General features: G+C 44.7%; 1 protein-coding gene across 3 annotated transcripts in view; it reads right to left on the reverse strand.

Moving 5' to 3' along the window:
* ZMYM4 (zinc finger MYM-type containing 4) overlaps positions 1-19,429 on the reverse strand; it is a 142,862-nt gene that overhangs the window by 90,673 nt on the left and 32,760 nt on the right. For all 3 annotated transcript variants that reach the window (XM_040337306.1, XM_040337305.1, XM_040337307.1), the window contains exons 4-8: positions 17,080-17,250; positions 3,416-3,494; positions 2,904-3,234; positions 1,214-1,388; positions 907-1,119 (exon numbers count right to left, since the gene is read on the reverse strand). In XM_040337306.1, coding sequence (XP_040193240.1) covers positions 907-1,119; positions 1,214-1,388; positions 2,904-3,234; positions 3,416-3,494; positions 17,080-17,250 — 969 coding nt within the window. The remainder of the gene's footprint in view (positions 1-906; positions 1,120-1,213; positions 1,389-2,903; positions 3,235-3,415; positions 3,495-17,079; positions 17,251-19,429) is intronic.

Below are 19,429 nucleotides of genomic sequence, written 5' to 3' on the forward strand. Positions count from 1 at the left end.
TGGCAAGACTTGAAAACTTCTGTTCACAGACACTCTCCATCCAATCTGACAGCGCTTAAGCCATTTTGAAAAGAAGAATGGTCAAAAATGTTACTCTAGATGTGCAAAGCTGGTAGAGACATCCCCAAAAAGACTTGCAGCTGTAATTGCAGTGAAAGGTGATTCTACAAAGTATCGACGTCCGGGGGGCTGAATACAAAGGCATGCCACACTTTTCACATATTTGTAAAAAATGTTGAAAACCATTTATCGTCTTCCTTCCACTTCACAATTACGTGCCACAGTGTTGGTCTATCACATAAAATCAATTTACGTTTTTGGTTACAAAATGACAAAATGTCAAGGGGTGTGTGTAAAATCTTTTCTGGTGTTCCACAGTCTGATTTGCAAATAAGCTCAGAGCCATTTTTCAACATGGCATCATGTTAGTATGCCCAATATTATTTATTCACCCTCAGTTCTCACTCTCAACAAAATACCATACATTTCGTTTCACTTTCGGGGGGAAACAGTAAAAACAGGACGAAAGGGTGAAGGGTGGTGAATCTCCCAAATAGGGGCACAGAGAGAACAAGGTGTTCCAATTCCTCTCCACTCTATTCAAAACTAAAAAAAACAACTTGTTTTTGTTTTTAGATGCACTTCAATATATTTTGTACATTATACACTGTTAAACATTTATTCTGGCACCAGAAGCAGCAAACATTTTCACACACTAAATTTGATCTAGCTTTCAACATTATAACAATTTATTGGTTGCACACATTTTCCCACAGTGATATGACCGAGTTATTAAAAGCAGCATATATGGCCATGCAATCTAAAATTAGTTCCAGATTTACATTGCAGTTCTGATAATTGGCAATTAATTTGAAGATGTAATGACTATGTAACTATGAATCATACCTGTTTGAAAGCAGTAACGCAAGTTGAACTGCAGAATTTCTTGCACTGACCATCAATGTTCAGCAAATGGCACTGGCCAGAACCGCTGTAACAGTATCCTCCACAGTTCTCACAACAGTTCATCGTAAGGTTATTGGCAGAGCGAAATTTAGAAAAGCAAGCGTCACTGCAGAGCTTATGCACCACATTTTGGTAATTTACCTCATGCCGAATCTATAAAAATAAAAAAAAGGAACAAATAAGTTAAAAACACAAATTAGGGAACATGGGAATTGGACAGATAAATATTAACCATGTAGCTACTTACAACAGCATTTTTTAGACAAACACTGCACTTTGTGGAAATGCTATTGGTATGGATGGTGACAGAAGCTTTCCTCTTGATCTCAAAAGTAGAGAGGCAGGATTGGCTGCAAAAGTCCTTACTGCCACCAGGCTCATCAAACTGAGCTGTGATGACATCCTTGGGATTAGCAATTATTCTATAAAAAAAATATATATATATTTTATGTTAATAGGATAGAATAACCAAAACAAAAGCCAAGTATACACTAGAACAGGGGTCTCCAAAACGTTTTAACCACTTCAATACAGGGCATTTTTACCCCCTTCCGGCCCAGGCCAATTTTCAGTGCTGTAACATTTAGAATGACAATTGCGCGATCATGCAAAACTGTACCCAAATTAAATCATTGTTTCCCCCACAAATAGAGCTTTATTTATTTGATCACCTTTTATTTTTTGCGCTATAAACAAAAGAATGACACGTTTGAAAAAAAAAAAAACACAACCGTATTTTTACTTTTTCCTCAGTTCAGGCCGATATGTTTTCGTCTACATAATTTTGGTTAAAAAATAAAATAAAAAAATAAATTCTAAATCGCAATAAGCACATTGATTTTTTTTTACTAGTAATGGTGGCGATCTGCAAATTTTTATTGTGACTGGACATTGCGGCGAACATATCGGACACTTTTTGACACATTTTTGGGACCATTGACATTTATACAGCGATCAGTGCTATAAAAATGCACCGGTTACTGTATAAAGTAAAGTATAGAGTGAATACCAGTAAACAGCGGGTTCCTTGACAATATGGATTATTACATAGTATCACAACTTTTAATCTACAGAATTCCATACAGAGTCAAAAGTATTCGGGTGCATTCACACCTGTGAACGCACCCATTCTCTGATTATATGGGAGAACCCCAGTGGTGGGTTCCTGCGATTAGCTATGGGAGACAGCCCCACTAAAAGCAGTGGGAGGCTGCCAGCTTTCGCAGAAAACTGTGCCAATTACATGTAATGGCTCAGGTGACGATCACATACCAGTGATTGGCCTGGGACGCCGACAGCCTACGTCCAGGGCCGATCTCACACACAATCGCTGCAGGTGTGAACACAGCTACTGCTGTTAAGATCTGAGCACAGACTCATTTTTAATTCTTCTGTAAGCCCAATACTGTAAAGCCCCATACACACCATTAGATTTTCTGCAGATTTTTCTTAAGCCCTATACACACTATTAGATTTTTTGCAGATTTTTGTCTTCAGATTTAGCAAAACCATGTAGTGCAAGGGCTTGTCTGATTGCATACAAATTGAAACTGTTTGACTTACCAAAACCATTTTAATAAGAGTTTCAATTTGTATGCAATCAGACAGGCCCTTGCACTACATGGTTTTGGTAAATCTGAAGACAAAAATCTGCAGAAAATCTAATACAGTGTGTATAGGGCTTAAGAAAAATAATAATTACATAATACAGGGTGGAAATCAGCCGAGGTGGCATACCCCCCCCCCCTCCGAAATAGTCTGCTACCCATTTCCTTTTCCACCCCCTTTCTTCTACCATCTGATCCTAGAATCTGAACTGTTCTTTTAGTTGTTTACGGCTTCTCAGAATCTTAATTTCATTACAAATGAAACAGATTGTAATGTTTAAAAACGTTTTTTTCTCCCATCTGTACCTTAAAAACTTAAATACAACTTACTTTGAGCAGCTGGAACATGTTTTCCTGGTGGTAGCAGGCATGGGTGGGCGGGCGGGGGGTACATTGTAGCCAGTAAGGCAAAGGGTGGAACAGAAAAGCTGTGTAGACCCCTTACGTTGGTATGCTGTCTGTCCTTTTTGAAGAATCTTTTTGCAGCCTGAACAGGAAACCCTGACAGCGGTTGTGGGGACTGCAGGAACAGCAGGGACTGCTGGAACAGCCGGAACTGCAGGAACAGCTGGAACGGCAGGAACAGCCGGAACTGCAGGAAGAGACTTATTCAAACCTGGAGAACTTAGTGGAGTCTGTATTCCACTCGAGAGCTGAGGGGCTTTAAAAAAGAAAGAAAAAAAAAAAAAAAAAGGTAAAGCTGAACACGGTACACCACAGGACAACTGGTTTAACTTCTAATAAAGAATTCACTTTGGGAAGGGGGGGGGGGGGCGGGTGAAATATAAAAATAAATAAAATATCTCGACACGTTCGCACACTCAAAAAAATAAAACACTCACCTAGGGGGCTGCCACTGACTGAAAACACGGCACTGATCTTCAGTTCCCCATCAGAAACTTTCGGCTGCTGGGAATATTCCTGTGAGGAATAGAAGAAAAAAATAATAATGTGAAGGTTTTTCTACTTAAACTTTCATTCCACCATATCCCTTTATAAATCCTATTAAAAAGGTATACCCTACCAAGAAAGATGCAGCATTATATTCTATTACTCAATAAAGTGAACTAATGCATACTGCAACTATACAAGCAGAGCAGTGCGAATTTACTGCTACTATTAGGGTTGTCCCGATACCACTTTTTTAGGACTGAGTACAAGTACCGATACTTTTTTTTATGTACTCGCCGATACCGAATACCGATACTTTTTTTAAATGTGTCCCCAAATGCAGCCATGTCCCCCCACATATGCAGCCATGTCCCCCACATATTGCAGCCATGTCCCCCGTATATCCAGCCATGTCCCCCGTATATCCACCTACTGTTAATCACCGCGGCGCGGGAACATTACAGACAGCGTTCGTTTGAACAGCTGTTTTCCCGATTGGACAGATCCGTCCAAGGGGGAGTGTCTATGCGTGGCGGCGAAAACAGCTATTCAAAACGAAAGCTGTCTGTAATGTTCCCCGCGCTGCGGTGATTAACGTTGTGGCGGTGGCGTTGGTGGCGGTACGAGTACTCCCGCTAATACTCGGTATCGGTCCCAATACCGATACTGGTATCGGGACAACCCTAGCTACTATACATTATAATTTAGGTTTAACCCGAGTTTATCAACACATTTTTCACATATACAGATAGTACATGATAGACCATAACAAAAAGGGAAGGAAAGTTATTGTGAGATAGATATGCTTTGATAAAAATGCAAATAAGTGAAATATTCGAAGCATGATTTAACATTGCAAATAGGTCACAAATAGTACACGGTACTATCAGGAATACAATGTCCAAGTCAAAGAAATCTGATCCATAGGGTATAAAAGTGAGAAAGCAAACATGGTGTATAAAAGAAAAGTGAACCCCAGGTGAGTTCATGTATCGGACTAAGCCTGGATGAAAATCAAAACATTAACAGTGCTTGTTCAAATATTTATAAATGTTCAGTGGTAAATATTTCCTACCGAGCAGTATAAAATTGTTCACGCGCTTCACACCGACGTGTAAAAATGCATGAGTTTCTAGACAGACAAATCTATCAGTGAAAAAAACAATGCATGCAAGGAGTATTATTTCAAAAAGACTATTCTTCCAATGAAACAATAAGTCCATGGAATCAAGATTGGATGATGTATTGTGCCTTAAATCCAAGAATCAATCTCGTGTGAAGAATATTAAGCTTCTACACCATCACCGATCCACCTCGTGAACACCCTTTTGGGCTTCTAATCACCAGAGGCAAGTACAACTAGGGCCTATAGATTCCTCTCAAGGGGTCCTAGCTCCCACCTTGGATATTCAGCAAACTTTCACAGTAACTGTTCAAAAAGGTAGATCATAGCATGTAAAAATACAAGGGGATACTCTCCATAGTGTAAAACCATTTATTGAGATCCAAAAACCCCCAGCTTACAAGATGTGCTTACAAGAGTAAAAGTTAAAATGGCATGTCTGAGCACTGCATCAAGATCACCACCTGAGTCTTCTGAAGACTTAATCACGAAACGCGTCAATATGTGACCACGCTGCTCACCTGTCTGGCACAGCTAGCATCATCCTGGGACTCATCTATCTCCAGGAGGTGGCGAGCTTGATGCAGTGCTGTGCTCCGACATGCCATTTTAACTTACTCTTGTAAGCATAACTTGTAAGCAGTTTTTTTTTTGGGGATTTTACAATAGGATTTTTTGTACTTACCGTAAAATCCTTTTCTCTGTCGTCCATGGACAGACACAGCCCCTTAATTCTTGACAAGTGGGTTATGTTCCCTGTTTACAGGAGAGGACTAGGCAGAAACATGTTAGATATTTATGTCCCTCCCTCCGGACATAACCCACCTCCCTGCAGCATGCAGCCTCAGTTCGTAACAAGCAGTACAAACCTAAAAAGGAGGGGTGGGGGCTGTGTCCGTCTATGGACGACAGAGAAAAGGATTTTACGGGGAGTACAAAAAATACTATTTTCTCTGATCGTCCATGGACAGACACAGCCTCTTAATTCTTGACAAGTGGGACTTCCCCAAGCAGTGTCAAAAAATGAGGGGTGGGAACAGCAAAGGTAAAAAATACACAACTTCATCCCAAACAGGCAGATCTCCTTAACGGAGGAGATGCAACTTTAAACAGAAGCCTGCAAAAGCGGCCGAAGGAAGCATCCGAAGATGCACTCACATCAACCTTGTAAAATTTGGAAAAAGTGTGAACGGACGACCAAGTCGGCGCTTTACACACCTGTGAGACTGGCGCCTGATGTCGGAAAGCCCAGGAAGCACCAATTGCCCTGGTCGAATGTGCCGTGACTGGAAAGGGGGGGGGGGGCGGCCGCCCCCTAAGAGCATAGGCCTGTATGAGTGTCTGTATGATCCACCAAGAAATGGTGGCCGACGAGACCGCTAGGCCCTTTTGTGGACCGGATACCGACACAAAAAGTGAGTCAGACCTCCGAAACTGAGCCGTAGCCGACAGGTACACCCGTAGAGCACGTACCACGTCTAAGGCATGAAGTGCAACCTCCTAAGCATGCGCCGGCCGAGGACACAAGGATGGAAGCACGATGTCCTCGTTGAGGTGAAAAGACGAAACCACCTTCGGAAGAAAGGAAGGTCGCGGGCGTAACACCACCTTATCCTTATGGAGGACCAAGTATGGTGACTTGCAGGACAAGGCAGTCAACTCAGAAACCCTTCTGACAGACGTAATGGCCACCAAAAAGGCCACCTTCTGAGAAAGCGTCAAGAGAAGAATCTCCCTGATGTCCTCGAGGGGAGTTTTCTGAAGAACCAAGGAGCACCAGATTCAAATCCCATGAGGAAAGAGGTGGTCTAAGAGGGGGAAGAAGTATATGACGAACCCCCTGCACAAAAGGTACCCACCAGAGAATGGGCCGCCAAAGGCCGCTGAAAGAACACAGCCAAGGCTGAAATCTGACCCTTAACGGTGCTTAAGGCAAGCTTCTGATTGACACTGCGCTGTAAAAACAGCAGGAGCCGGGACACCGAATACGTCCGTGGACGCCAACCCATCTCTTCGCACAGAGATGTAGGCCTTTCAGGTGCGATGGTAAATCTTCCTAGAAGAAGACTTCCGTGCCCTCAACATAGTTGGAATGACAGTCAGAAAGACCTCGATACCTTAGAACCTGGCTTTCAAAAGACATGTCGTTAAAGCCAGCGACTGTAAAGCAGGACTGAGTATGGGACCTTGAGACAGAAGGTCCTCCCACATTGGCAGCCGCCAAGGCGCATCCGTCACTAGGCGCACGAGATCGGCGTGCCAAGGACGCTGGGGCCAATCCGGGGCGATTAGAATCATCGGGATCCCCTCGGCCTCCACTCTGTGGAGCAGCCAAGGAAACAACTTCAATGGGGGAAAGGCATAAATTAATCGATACTGACCCCAACTACCAACGCGTCTGACGTGTCCGCCCAGGGATCCCTGGACCTGGCCACATCCGGTGTTCCCCCATCTCCTGCAAAGGCGTTGAAACACCTCCGGATGCAATGACCATTCTCCCTGGTCCAGCATTTGGCAAATCAGGTAGTCTGCCTGCCAGTTCTCCACGCCTGGAATGTAGACGGCCGACAGAGCCGGCACACTTCTTTCCGCCCACCTTAGGATGTGAGCAACCTCGGACGCTGCATCCGAGCTCTGAGTTCCCCCCTGATGGTTGATATAAGCCACCGCCGTGGCGTTGTCAAACTGGATCCTGGTCGGGCGGTCTTGCAGCCTCCTTGACCACGAGGAGAGGCATAGCCTGATCGCTCGAAATTCCAAGACATTGATCGGCAGACGGGATTCTTCTAGAGCAGTGGTCATCAACCCTGCCCTACAGGGCCCACTAACAGGCCAGGTTTTATGTATTACCATGGGGAGATGCAGTCTAGAATACTGCAATCACTGAGCAGCAAATGATATCACCTGTGATGTATTTCAGTTATCTTGCAAACCTGGCCTGTTAGTAGGGCAGGGTTGATGACCACTGTTCTAGAGTCCAACGACCCTGGGCCAACTGGACCCCCCAGACGCCCCCCCCCCAGCCCGTGAGGCTGGCGCCCATCGTAACCACCGTCCACTGAAAGGGGAGAAAAGACTTCCCTGACCGAAGAGCCGGGGATCTCAGCCACCAATTCAGAGAGGCCCTGACTAGGTGGCTGACCTGAATCTGATGATCCAGCGACAATGGAGATCTGTTCCACTTTGACAGGATCTCCCTCTGTAGTACTCGAGTGTGGAACTGGGCATATGGTACAGCCTCGAACTAGGCCACCATGAGGCCCAGAACTCGCATGCAAAAGCGGAGAGACAACCATTTGCGGGACGCCAACACTGACTGCAGACTGGAGCGTCTGCAATTTTTTCAAGGGTAGAAAGACCCTCGCTTCCGAGGAGTCCAGAATCAACCCCAGATATTCCAAACGCCAAGTCGGAATCAGAAACTGACTTCTGAACGTTCACCACCCACCCAAATTCTTGGAGGGTCTGGCTGGTTATAGACACGTCCTCCTCTAATTCTGAGCCAGAAGCTGCTCTCAGAAGAAGATCGTCTAAGTAGCCCACGATGGCAATGCCTCGGTGTCTCAGCAAAGCTAGGATCACCTTGGTAAAAACTCTTGGTGCTGCCGCCAGGCCAAAAGGCAGGGCCACAAACTGACAGTGGTCCTCCCCGATCGCAAAACTCAGAAACCTCTGGTGACTTGCGCAGATTGGGACATGCAAGTATGTGTTCTTGATGTCCAAGGACGCCAGAAAGTCCCCCGGGTGGAGCGCAGCTACCACCAAGCAAAGGGATTCCATACTGAACTTCTTTACTTTAACAAAGGCATTCAGAGCCTTGAGGTCCAGGATCGGACGGACCCCATCCTCCTTCGGGACCACAAACAGATTCGAATAAAATCCCTGAAACCTCTCGTCCTGCGGAAAGGGTAAAATTACTCTGCAACTTAGCAAGTCCTTTACTGCCCCTAACAGGGCAGCCTGACGAGCCGGTAGGAGAGGGAGACCCGAAGGAAAGAAACTATCTTGTACCCCAAAGAGACCACCTCGCAGACCCATTGATCGGAGAGCAGAGAGGTTCACAGAGTCGTGAATCTGCAAAGCCGTCTCCCCACCCATGAGTCGGGCGGTGACAGGCCTTCATGCAGCGGCGGGCTTGGGTGCCGGCTTGTTCAGCTTACGCACCCAGGGACGTTTCTGTCCCCCAGCTGAAGCCTTGGCGGCCTGGGAGGGTTTACCCGCGGGCCCTGACTGACGAAATAATCGCTTCTGTGTGGGAAAGGAAGGACCCGGCTAACGGCCGGGTTCCTTCCTCTTGGAGGACTGAGGGAGGAGAGTGCTCTTCCCTCCCGTGACGTCCATGATAATGTCATCCAGTGAAGACCCAAAAAGCCTCCCACCTTTAAAGGGTAAATCCGCCAGGGCTTTTTTAGAGGCCTGGTCCGCAGACCATCATTTCAGCCAAAGCAGGCAGCGTAAAACCACCGCCGAAACAGAAGCCCTGAAAAACAAGGGTGCTGCATCTAGTGAAGCATCACAGACATAGACAAGGCCCTGGACCAGCTGGTCAGCCAGTCTATTAACTTTGGATGGGAGTCGGTTCTCCTCTGCAGTCTGGCGCAAAACCTTTGCCCATTCAGTAAGTGTCTGAGACACCAGGGTAGTGGCCACAATAGGCCGCAAGGCAGACCCCAGCATGGTAAACATGCAGCGGGTCAGTGCTTTGGATCTATCAGTCTGATCCTTAAAATCAATGGTTCCCTCTACAGGAAGAGTGGTTACCTTATTTAACCGGGAAACCGGAGGGTCAACCACCGGAGGAGAAGTCCATTTTTTTAAAAAGGTTCTCCTCAAAGGGATACCGAACCGCCAGGCGGTGAGGGACTACAAAAGCCTTCTGCGGTTTTTCCCATTCCGCATCAATGAATTTATCAAAGAAGGGTACATAAGGAAAAACCTTCACACAGCGGTCTGATTTGTGTGAACCAAAAGAGACCAAGCCCTCAGCGGATACCTCAGCTGCACTATCCAGCTTAAGGGAGTCCCTTACAGCATTGATAAGCTCGACAAGTGCCTTATCATGCCCCGACCCAGTTAATGTGTCTTCCTCACAAGGAAGGTCCTGGTCCACGTCTTCAGATAAAACAGAACCAGGTACCTGAGCCGCAGCCGGGTCCTGGTCTGAATCTGAGCATTCCCCAGGGGATAGCGGAGGGAGGGGGGGCTTTTAACCCCCCTTACCTCCGCACGCCGAACAAAGGTTTCCAGGACTGCCGACAAAGTGTCTATCGTAAGAGCTGGTGCAGAAGTACCAGCTGCCGCCTCTGTCATGTTTGGGGAAGAAGGACCAGATACTGACTCCATTATAAGGAAAACTCACAGGGCCCAGTTCAGACCTGAACAAAAACCCACCACTCCTGCTGCGCTGATCGGGAAAGGGGGGGGGTTACCCAGGGGACTCACCACACCGGAGGAGACTGCTTAGCCTCTTTGCAAAGGTGTTCTCTTTGCTCGCTGGCCAGACTGAGAAGACTACAAGGATCTATAATGTCCAGCCTGTCTCTCAGCCGACAAAAAAGTCAAAAAGACAAAAATAAAATAAAAACTTTTCCTCAGGGCGCTGGGCCCAAAGGGAGCCATACGTCCTTCACCTTTGCTAGGCAGAACGAAACTGAGGCTGCATGCTGCAGGAAGGTGGGTTATGTCCGGAGGGACCACCCCCTGGGCGAGGCTGTTCAACTCTATTTAAAATGACATGTACAGTGCCTTGTGAAAGTATTCTGCCCCCTTGAACTTTGCGACCTTTTGCCACATTTCAGGCTTCAAACAAAGATATAAAACTAATTTTTTTTGAAGAATCAACAACAAGTGGGACACAATCCTGAAGTGGAACGAAATTTATTGGATATTTCAAACAAATAAAAAACTGAAAAATTGGGCGTGCAAAATTATTCAGCCCCTTTACTTTCAGTGCAGCAAACTCTCTCCAGAAGTTCAGTGAGGATCTCTGAATGATCCAATGTTGACCTAAATGACTAATGATGATAAATAGAATCCACCTGTGTGTAATCAAGTCTCTGTGTAAATGCACCTGCACTGTGATAGTCTCAGAGGTCCATTTAAAGCGCAGAGAGCATCATGAAGAACAAGGAACACGCCAGGCAGGTCCGAGATACTGTTGTGAAGAAGTTTAAAGCCGCATTTGGATACAAAAAGATTTCCCAAGCTTTAAACATCCCAAGGAGCACTGTGCAAGCGATAATATTGAAATGGAAGGCGTATCAGACCACTGCAAATCTATGAAGACCTGGCCGTCCCTCTAAACTTTCAGCTCATACAAGGAGAAGACTGATCAGAGATGCAGCCAAAAGGCCCATGATCATTCTGGATGAACTGCAGAGATCTACAGCTGAGGTGGGAGACTCTGTCCATAGGACAACAATCAGTTGTATACTGCACAAATCTGACCTTTATGGAAGAGTGGCAAGAAGAAAGCCATTTCTTAAAAATATCCATAAAAAGTGTTGTTTAAAGTTTGCCACAAGCCACACCAAACATGTGGAAGAAGGTGCTCTGGTAAGATGAAACCAAAATCGAACTTTTTGGCAACAATGCAAAACGTTATGTTTGGCGTAAAAGAAACACAGCTCATCACCCTGAACACACCATCCCCACTGTCAAACATGGTGGTGGCAGCATCATGGTTTGGGCCCGCTTTTCTTCAGCAGGGACCAGGGAAGATAGTTAAAATTGATGGGAAGATGGATGGAGCCAAATACAGGACCATTCTGGAAGAAAACCTGATGGAGTCTGCAAAAGACCTGAGACTGGGACGGAGATTTGTCTTCCAACAAGACAATGATCCAAAACATAAAGCAAAATCTACAATGGAATGGTTCACAAATAAACATATCCAGGTGTTAGAATGGCCAAGTCAAAGTCCAGACCTGAATCCAATCGAGAATCTGTGGAAAGAACTGAAAACTGCTGTTCACAAACACTCTCCATCCAACCTCGCTGAGCTCGAGCTGTTTTGCAAGGAGGAATGGGCAAAAATGTCAGTCTCTCGATTTGCAAAACTGATAGAGACATACCCCAAGCGACTTACAGCTGTAATCGCAGCAAAAGGTGGCGCTACAACGTATTAACTTAAGGGGGCTGAATAATTTTGCACGCCCAATTTTTCAGTTTTTTTATTTGTTAAAAAAGTTTGAAATATCCAATAAATTTCGTACCACTTCATGATTGTGTCCCACTTGTTGATTCTTCAAAAAAAATTACAGTTTTATATCTTTATGTTTGAAGCCTGAAATGTGGCAAAAGGTCGCAAAGTTCAAGGGGGCGAATACTTTCGCAAGGCACTGTATATGAATATCCAACATGTTTCTGCCTAGTGCTCTCCTGTAAACAGGGAACATAACCCACTTGTCAAGAATTAAGAGGCTGGGTCCGTCCATAGACGATCAGAGAAAAATGGTTTTACACTATGGAGAGTATCCCCTTGTATTTTTACATGCTAGGATCTACCTTTTTGAACAGTTACTGTGAAAGTTTGCTGAATATCCAAGGAGGAGCTAAAGCCTTACCCCTTGAGAGGAATCTATAGGCCCTAGTTGTACTTGCCTCTGGTGAGTAGAAGCACAAAGGGGTGTTCACGAGGTGGATCGGTGATGGTGTAGAAGTTTAATATTCTTCACACAAGATTGATTATTGGACTTAAGGCACAATACATCATCCAATCTTGATTGCATGGACTTTTGTTTCATTGGAAGACTAGTCTTTTTGAAATAATACTCCTTGCATGCATTATTTTGTTCACCGATAGATTTATCTGTCTGTCTAGAAACTCATGCATTTTTACACGTCAGTCAGAAGCGCGTGAACAATTTTATACTGCTCGGTAGGAAATATTTACCGCTGAATATTTATGAATATTTGAACAAACGCTGTTAATGTTTTGATTTTCATTAAGGCATATTTTTTGATATACATATTTTTTATAATAGCGGCTAAAAAGCAGTTTACCCATTTAGATTGAGTGCTGGGATCAGTGTCAGTACTAGGGATGAGCTTCATGTTCCACTCAAACATCGTATGTTCGATCGTTCGCCAAATTACGAAAGTTTTGGGCTGTTTGCGCCAAATTCGAGTGGCGTGTCACGGCCCATAATTCACTGCGGCATCTCAGTGCATTGCTGGCTGATGATTGGCCAAGCATGCACTATGACCTGCATGCTTGGCCAATCACAGCTTGCAAAAAACATATATGCATCCCAGGTGTTGTATATATATTTATACACTGTATAGTTTAGCTAGATCCGCTCTTCCTAATTTACAGGCAGGCAAGCGATTGTGCTAGCTGCAGTATTCTCACGTAGTGTACTGCCTGTGTCCTCTGCAGTGTGCACCTAAAGCTACGTGGTGTGTACTGCCTGTGTCCTCTGCAGTGTGCACCTAAAGCTACGTGGTGTGTGTGCTGCCTGGGTCCTCTGCAGTGTGCACCTAAAGGTACGTGGTGTGTGTACTGTCTGTGCTATTTTTCTCAATGATTTTCATCCAGATTGCAGGGACCAGACATTACATTAAAGCCGCAAGCAGTTTTAAATTACTTTTTTCTTATAGTGATCTCATTTTGTGCAGGGACAGTTCTAAACACGTGCCAGTTCACAGGCATACTATAGACACCCAGCAGGTACGATATTTAAAGGAATTTTTCTTTTTCTTTTTTTCACTTTAAGCATCATTAAAATCACTGCTCCAGAAAAAACGACCGTTTTTAAAACTTTTTTTTCCATTGATATATGTTCCCTGGGGCAAGACCCGGGTTCTCAAACACGTTTTACGACAATAACTTGCATGTTAGACTTTAAAATTAGCACTTCTGAATTCGAACGTTCGAGTCCCATAGACGTCAATGGGGGTTCTAAATGTTCGCACGGTCAGTCCGTTCGAAGGTTCTGGTGCGAACCGAACGGGGGGGGGGGGGGTGTTTGGCTGATCTCTAGTCAGTACGTGTCTCTGATATTTAACATATTATGTATAGGACTGCTTCAGAGTAAGAGGATAAGTCTGTCACTAACTGTTGTGACGCCAATTACCACCTTACGCAACTAAACTATGTATTGCATAATTTACAGAAATGAAGAAGAAGAGAAAAAGAGAGAGGTAAATAGTAAGCAGTACAAGAGAGAGATATTATATATATATAAAAATAAATAAATAAAAAGTGTTAGCCTCCTCTGTAACATTTGTTTTGCTGTCCATGTCCCTGTCCAGAAGATTTCAACCTACTTTCTGTCCCTTTGACAACTGGATTTTGAAAATGTTGGGATGTTGTGGAAACAAAGATTGGTGATAAATAGGGCTGCAACTAACGATTATTTTCATAATCGATTAGTTGGCCGATTATTGTTTCGATTAATCGAATAGCCTTAAAAAAAAAATTGCATTTTTAAATTTTGTTGTTGGGCATATTACAAAACACAAATTGCTGCAAAAACACATTACGTGCTTTTCTGCAGCTTCTCCATTGAAGTATATTGAACCAAAAAAACAAAATAGAACCGTTTTGCGTTAAAAAGTCCTTGCCCTTGCCAAATACGCAGCAGCTGAAAAAAAAAATCATGGATGTGAACGTGTCCCATAGGAAAACATGTAAATGAACTGTAGTGCGTTTCTGCAAAAAAAGGTGTGAACCCAGGCCTGAGATGTTTAATAACAGAATGAGGTTAAAAAAACAAAAATAGCACAAAGTACAAAAAGAGCAAATAATCGCTATCGTAAGGTTTTTTTTTTACTGTGGGACAGTGAAAGTAATATTTACAGTAGCGATTTGCCTTTTTTGTACTATAAAGGGCTCATTTTAGTTTTTTTTTTAACCCCATTATGTTACTGGCCGATTAATCGATTATGAAAATTGTAATCGATAAATTTCATAATCGATTAGTTGTCGATCGATTAGTTGTTTCGGCCCTAGTGATAAAGCTTCAATGGAGACCCTTATCCCCCCATGAGGACTCTTACAGGAGTGAATTTCCCTTTTCAAATGGGTAGAATTCCTCTTACTTCCTGTTATCTCCCTCCATTTGTAAGCAAGCAAGAGTCATCTGATGTTTGTAACCCAGGGACTGCCTGTAATGGGATTAGTTTTAAGATTTACACTGGGACAATTTGGCTCAAATTATGCAGATGCAAACTTCACGTGGTTGATGCTGAAGCTGCAATTCACTGGTGTAGCCTACAATACATTACAGTAAGTATTGTGCTCTTCTGGAGAGTGGTCATGCAACTTCCACTCTGTGCACTAAATACAGAGTCACTTGCTCCTGCAACTCAGCCACTCAGGAAAAGCTTTGCATTTTTATTTTGCTTGAGCCAAGCTGGTCCAAAGTATCTGTTCAAACTAATCTCAGTTTTATGTTAAATGTGTTCATACCAGTTATCACCAGCCAGGAAATAAAACTGATTGGATAGCAGACCAGCCAAGCCAAAGACGGTCCATATTAAGTGATTTGCCTTCTGATTATTTCTGTTGTGGTCGTATGTAGTTGTCCGTGATAATGGTATATACAGTGGGGAAAATATTTGATCCCCTGCAGATTTTGTAAGTTTGTCCACTTACAAAGAAATGAAGGGTCTATACTTTTTACATCTAAATGATTCAGAAGGATTGGGAAAAAGTCCCTTCTGAGATGTGTGCAAACATGGTCACCAACTACAGAAAACATCTAACCTCTGTGCTTGCCAACAGGGGGTTCTCCACCAATAGGCCCCTTTCACACTCATGCGACTTCAAAGTCGCACGTTTTTACCACGATTCGGGGCTGCGGTTTTAACAAGACTGTGGATCCGACTTGAAGTACGACTTCAATGAGCAGGGACGAGACTTTGATCCCCTAAAAATTAGAGGGGGAACTCCACGCCAATATTTAAAAAAAGAAAAAAAGGCATGGGTTCCCCCTTCATTGGCATTCCGGGCTCATCGGTCTGGTAAGGGTTTTAAGGGGAACCCACGCGGAAAAAACGGCGTGGGTTCCCCCCACAAAATGCATACCAGACCCTTATCTGAGCACCAGCCCTGCCGGTCAGGAAAGGGGGTGGGGACGAGCGAGCGCCCCCCCCTCCTGAGCCGTACCAGGCTGCATGCCCACAACATGGTGGGTGGGTACTTTGGGGCAGGGCCCTGCGCCCCCCCACCCCAAAGCACCTTGCCCCCATGTTGATGATGATAAGGGCCCCTTCCCGACAACCCTGGCCGTTGGTTGTCGGGGTCTGCGGGCGGGGGGCTTATCGGAATCTGGGAGAGCCCAGATCCCAGCCCCCCACCCTATGTGAATGAGTATGGGGTACCCCATGCACAGGTTTTTAAAAGTAATTTGTTAGGCATCTCTGGGGGGTCTTCTTCCGACTCTCCGGTGCCTTCTCCCGGGCTACGCCATCTTCTTGCAGCTGTTTTACTACGGGACTGTGACGTCCTATGGGACGGGGTGACATCGCCACCACTCCATGCCTATATAAATCATTGCGCACCGCACACACGCATTACAACAGGACAGATCGTCGTGTCAACATCAGGATAAGAGAAGAGGGAAGAAGCTGTCGGGGAAGACCGGGCCGCCGCTAGTAAAAGAGCGGCAAGAAGATAGCAGAGCCCGGCAGAATGCAGGAAGCACCAGAGAGCACGGAGAAGCCTTCTCATCCTCGAACGAGAGGACATCCGTGATAGGCGGAACACAGAACAGAGGCGCTGCTGGGAAGATTTGTGTTCCGCCTATCACAGGACAGTCTGAGAAGAAGGCGCGGCTTTCAAATCATGGACGCTCGCAGCAGACGGAGACTGTCACCGGCCTGGAAGCCAGAAGCTGCAAAACGTGAGTGATGGCACAGTGGGGGGGAAAGCGGGGGCAAGTGATGGCACAGCGGGGGCAAGTGATGGCACAGCGGGGGCAAGTGATGGCACAGCGGGGGCAAGTGATGGCACAGCGGGGGCAAGTGATGGCACAGCGGGGGCAAGTGATGGCACAGCGGGGGCAAGTGATGGCACAGCGGGGGCAAGTGATGGCACAGCGGGGGCAAGTGATGGCACAGTGGGGGCAAGTGATGGCACAGTGGGGGCATGTAATGTGATGGCATGTAATGTGATGGCACAGTGGGGGCATGTAATGTGATGGCACAGTGGGGGCATGTAATGTGATGGCACAGTGGGGGCATGTAATGTGATGGCACAGTGGGGCATGTAATGTAATGGCACAGTGGGGTATGCAATGTAATGGCACAGTGGGGCATGTAATGTAATGGCACAGTGGGGCATTAGGAAAATTAGGGGGTCGTCATATGCCCAGTCGTCTTATACGCCGGCAAATACGGTACCTGATAAAAATCATAGACCCTTCATTTCTTTGCAAGTTGGCAAACTTACAAAACCTGCAAGGGATCAAATAATTATTTTCCCCACTGTAAGGTCTACAACAAGGCATATAAGAATTAAGAGATAAGGTTACTTGATATTCTTACCTCTGAGTTATCAGGCTCCTCTTTGACTTTCTCTACAACGGTGGAAGCAGGTGCCAGGGCCCGTTCATAATCTTCATCCATAGGTTCCTCCTTTATCCTTACACCTGATGTATACGAGTTTCCATGATTTTCACCCATTGGAGATTTGCTGCTATAGCTGTAACTAGATTCCTGCAAAGAGAAAAAAAAAAATATATAAGCTCAGGTTGGTATTAGCAAAAATACACCACTGAGATGTTGAATGATGTAACTGTTCATTTTAAATCAGATAAATAAAATGCTATGAACTGCGTAAAAAATAATAATAATTCTTACCTGTGAATTCCTTTAATAAACTGAAGAGTGGTCACAGCAATTAGAACTCTCCACAGGCCCACAAAAACAAGGGTTAAAGCGGGGGTTCACCCCCAAAAAATTTTTTAACATTACATCCAGCATACTTCGGACATTTACTGTATGCAGGTCATTTCTTTCTTTTTTATCCGTACATCCCGTTATATTGTCATTTTGTCCAGGGCTTCCGGGTTCTGATGACTGCGGGACTGGGCGTTCCTTTCCTTAGATTACATGATTGACGGCTTGTGAAACAGTTCCCCTGGTCGCACAACGCGCGTCACCAGATTTCCGGAAATAGCCGAGCTGCGAGTCGGCACTATACAGTGCATGCGCCGGTCGTGTAGAGCTGACTGCGCAGGTGCCGTATAGTGCCGACTCGCAGCTCGGCTATTTCCGGAAATCTGGTGACGCGCGTTGTGCGACAGGGGAACTGTTTCACAAGCCATCAATCATGTAATCCAAGGATAGGAACGCCCAGTCCCGCAGTCATCAGAACCCGGAAGCCCTGGAAAAAAATCTGAATATAACGGTATGCAAGGAGAAAAAAAAAAAAAAAGACCTGCATACAGTAAATTTCCTTAGTATGCTGGCTCTAATGTTAGAAAATGTGTTTTTAGGGTGAACCCCCCGCTTTAAGGAATCAGACAAAAATGCTCAGATGAAGAGTTTTAAGCACCATGCGGCCAACACGTCGAGTTGAGACCTGACCATCCACCTGCTATAACCTAGAGAACATGTGAACAAAGGATCAAGTGGACATGCAAATCTGAGATAGATGTTTTTTTTGCTGGAAGGCCTGACACACCAACAGATCTGGTGGAATGAGCCCCGATAGGAATAGGGGGAACTCTATCCTTAAGGGTTTAAGCTCTGAAAAGAAGTTGTCCGATGCACATGGCAATGCCAGAATGTCCGCTACAACAGCCTGTAGGAAGAAAAAAAAAAAGGGAGAATCAGTTTTGCGAATAGAAGCTGCAGAGTGAAGAGGGGGGAAGGCAGGACAATATCCTTATTGAGGTGGAAGGAATAAACCACCTTGGGTAGAGAAGCTGGTCTGAAGAGCACCTTGTCTATGAAATACAAGAAATAACTCCTTACAAGAAAAGGGCTGACAGGAAGGCTGTTCCATTTGTACCGAATTTGGATTATCTATCCTTATGCTTGAAAGGAAAGTCCCAATATATTTGGTTGTCTGTTTATATCTGTTGGTCCTCCTCCCAGGGGAAGATTATGTGTGACTGGTAGTCCCCAGGCCCCTGATCCCAAGAGGCAGAAGAATCCTTGTGATGTCATGCTCAAAGTCTTTTACCAAGTAATGAGCGGTCAGGTTTCAGAAAAAGAATGGCCAAAACTGAGATCTGCCCCTTGATGGTACTTAAAGCCAGATACACCTCCACACAAGACAAAGCAAAACATTTGCTCCCTGGCCATACTGTTGATGAAACTCACTAGCCTCATATAAGGCAAAATAAGCCTTCCATGTAAAATGGTACATTTTCCTGTAGAGGTTGAATTTCTTGCCATGAGGATGGTAGAGATTACAGAGTCAGAAACACCCCTATTCTTCAGGACTTGGGCTTCAATAACCATGCCATTTAACCACTTCCATACTGGGCCTATTTTGGCACTTCTCTCCTACATGCATAAATCATAATTGTTTTGCTAGAAAATTACTCAGAACCCTCAAACACTATATATGTTTTTTTATCAGACACCCTAGGGAATAAAATGCCGGCCATTGCAACTTTTTATCTCGCACAGTATTTGCGCAATAATTTTTCAAACGCCTTTTTTTGGGGAAAAAAAAACGGTTTTGTGAATTAAAAAATAACAAAACAGTAAAGTTAGCCCAATTTTTGTGTATACTGTGAAAGATGAAGTTACGCCGAGTAAATAGATACCCAACATGTCACGCTTTAAAATTGCGCACACTCATGGAATGGCGCCAAACGTCAGTACTTAAAAATCTCCACAGGCGTCGCTTATTTTTTTTTTACAAGTTACAAATTTAGAG

The sequence above is a fragment of the Rana temporaria genome, chromosome 2 (assembly GCF_905171775.1).
Source record: "Rana temporaria chromosome 2, aRanTem1.1, whole genome shotgun sequence".
NCBI lineage: Eukaryota > Metazoa > Chordata > Amphibia > Anura > Ranidae > Rana > Rana temporaria.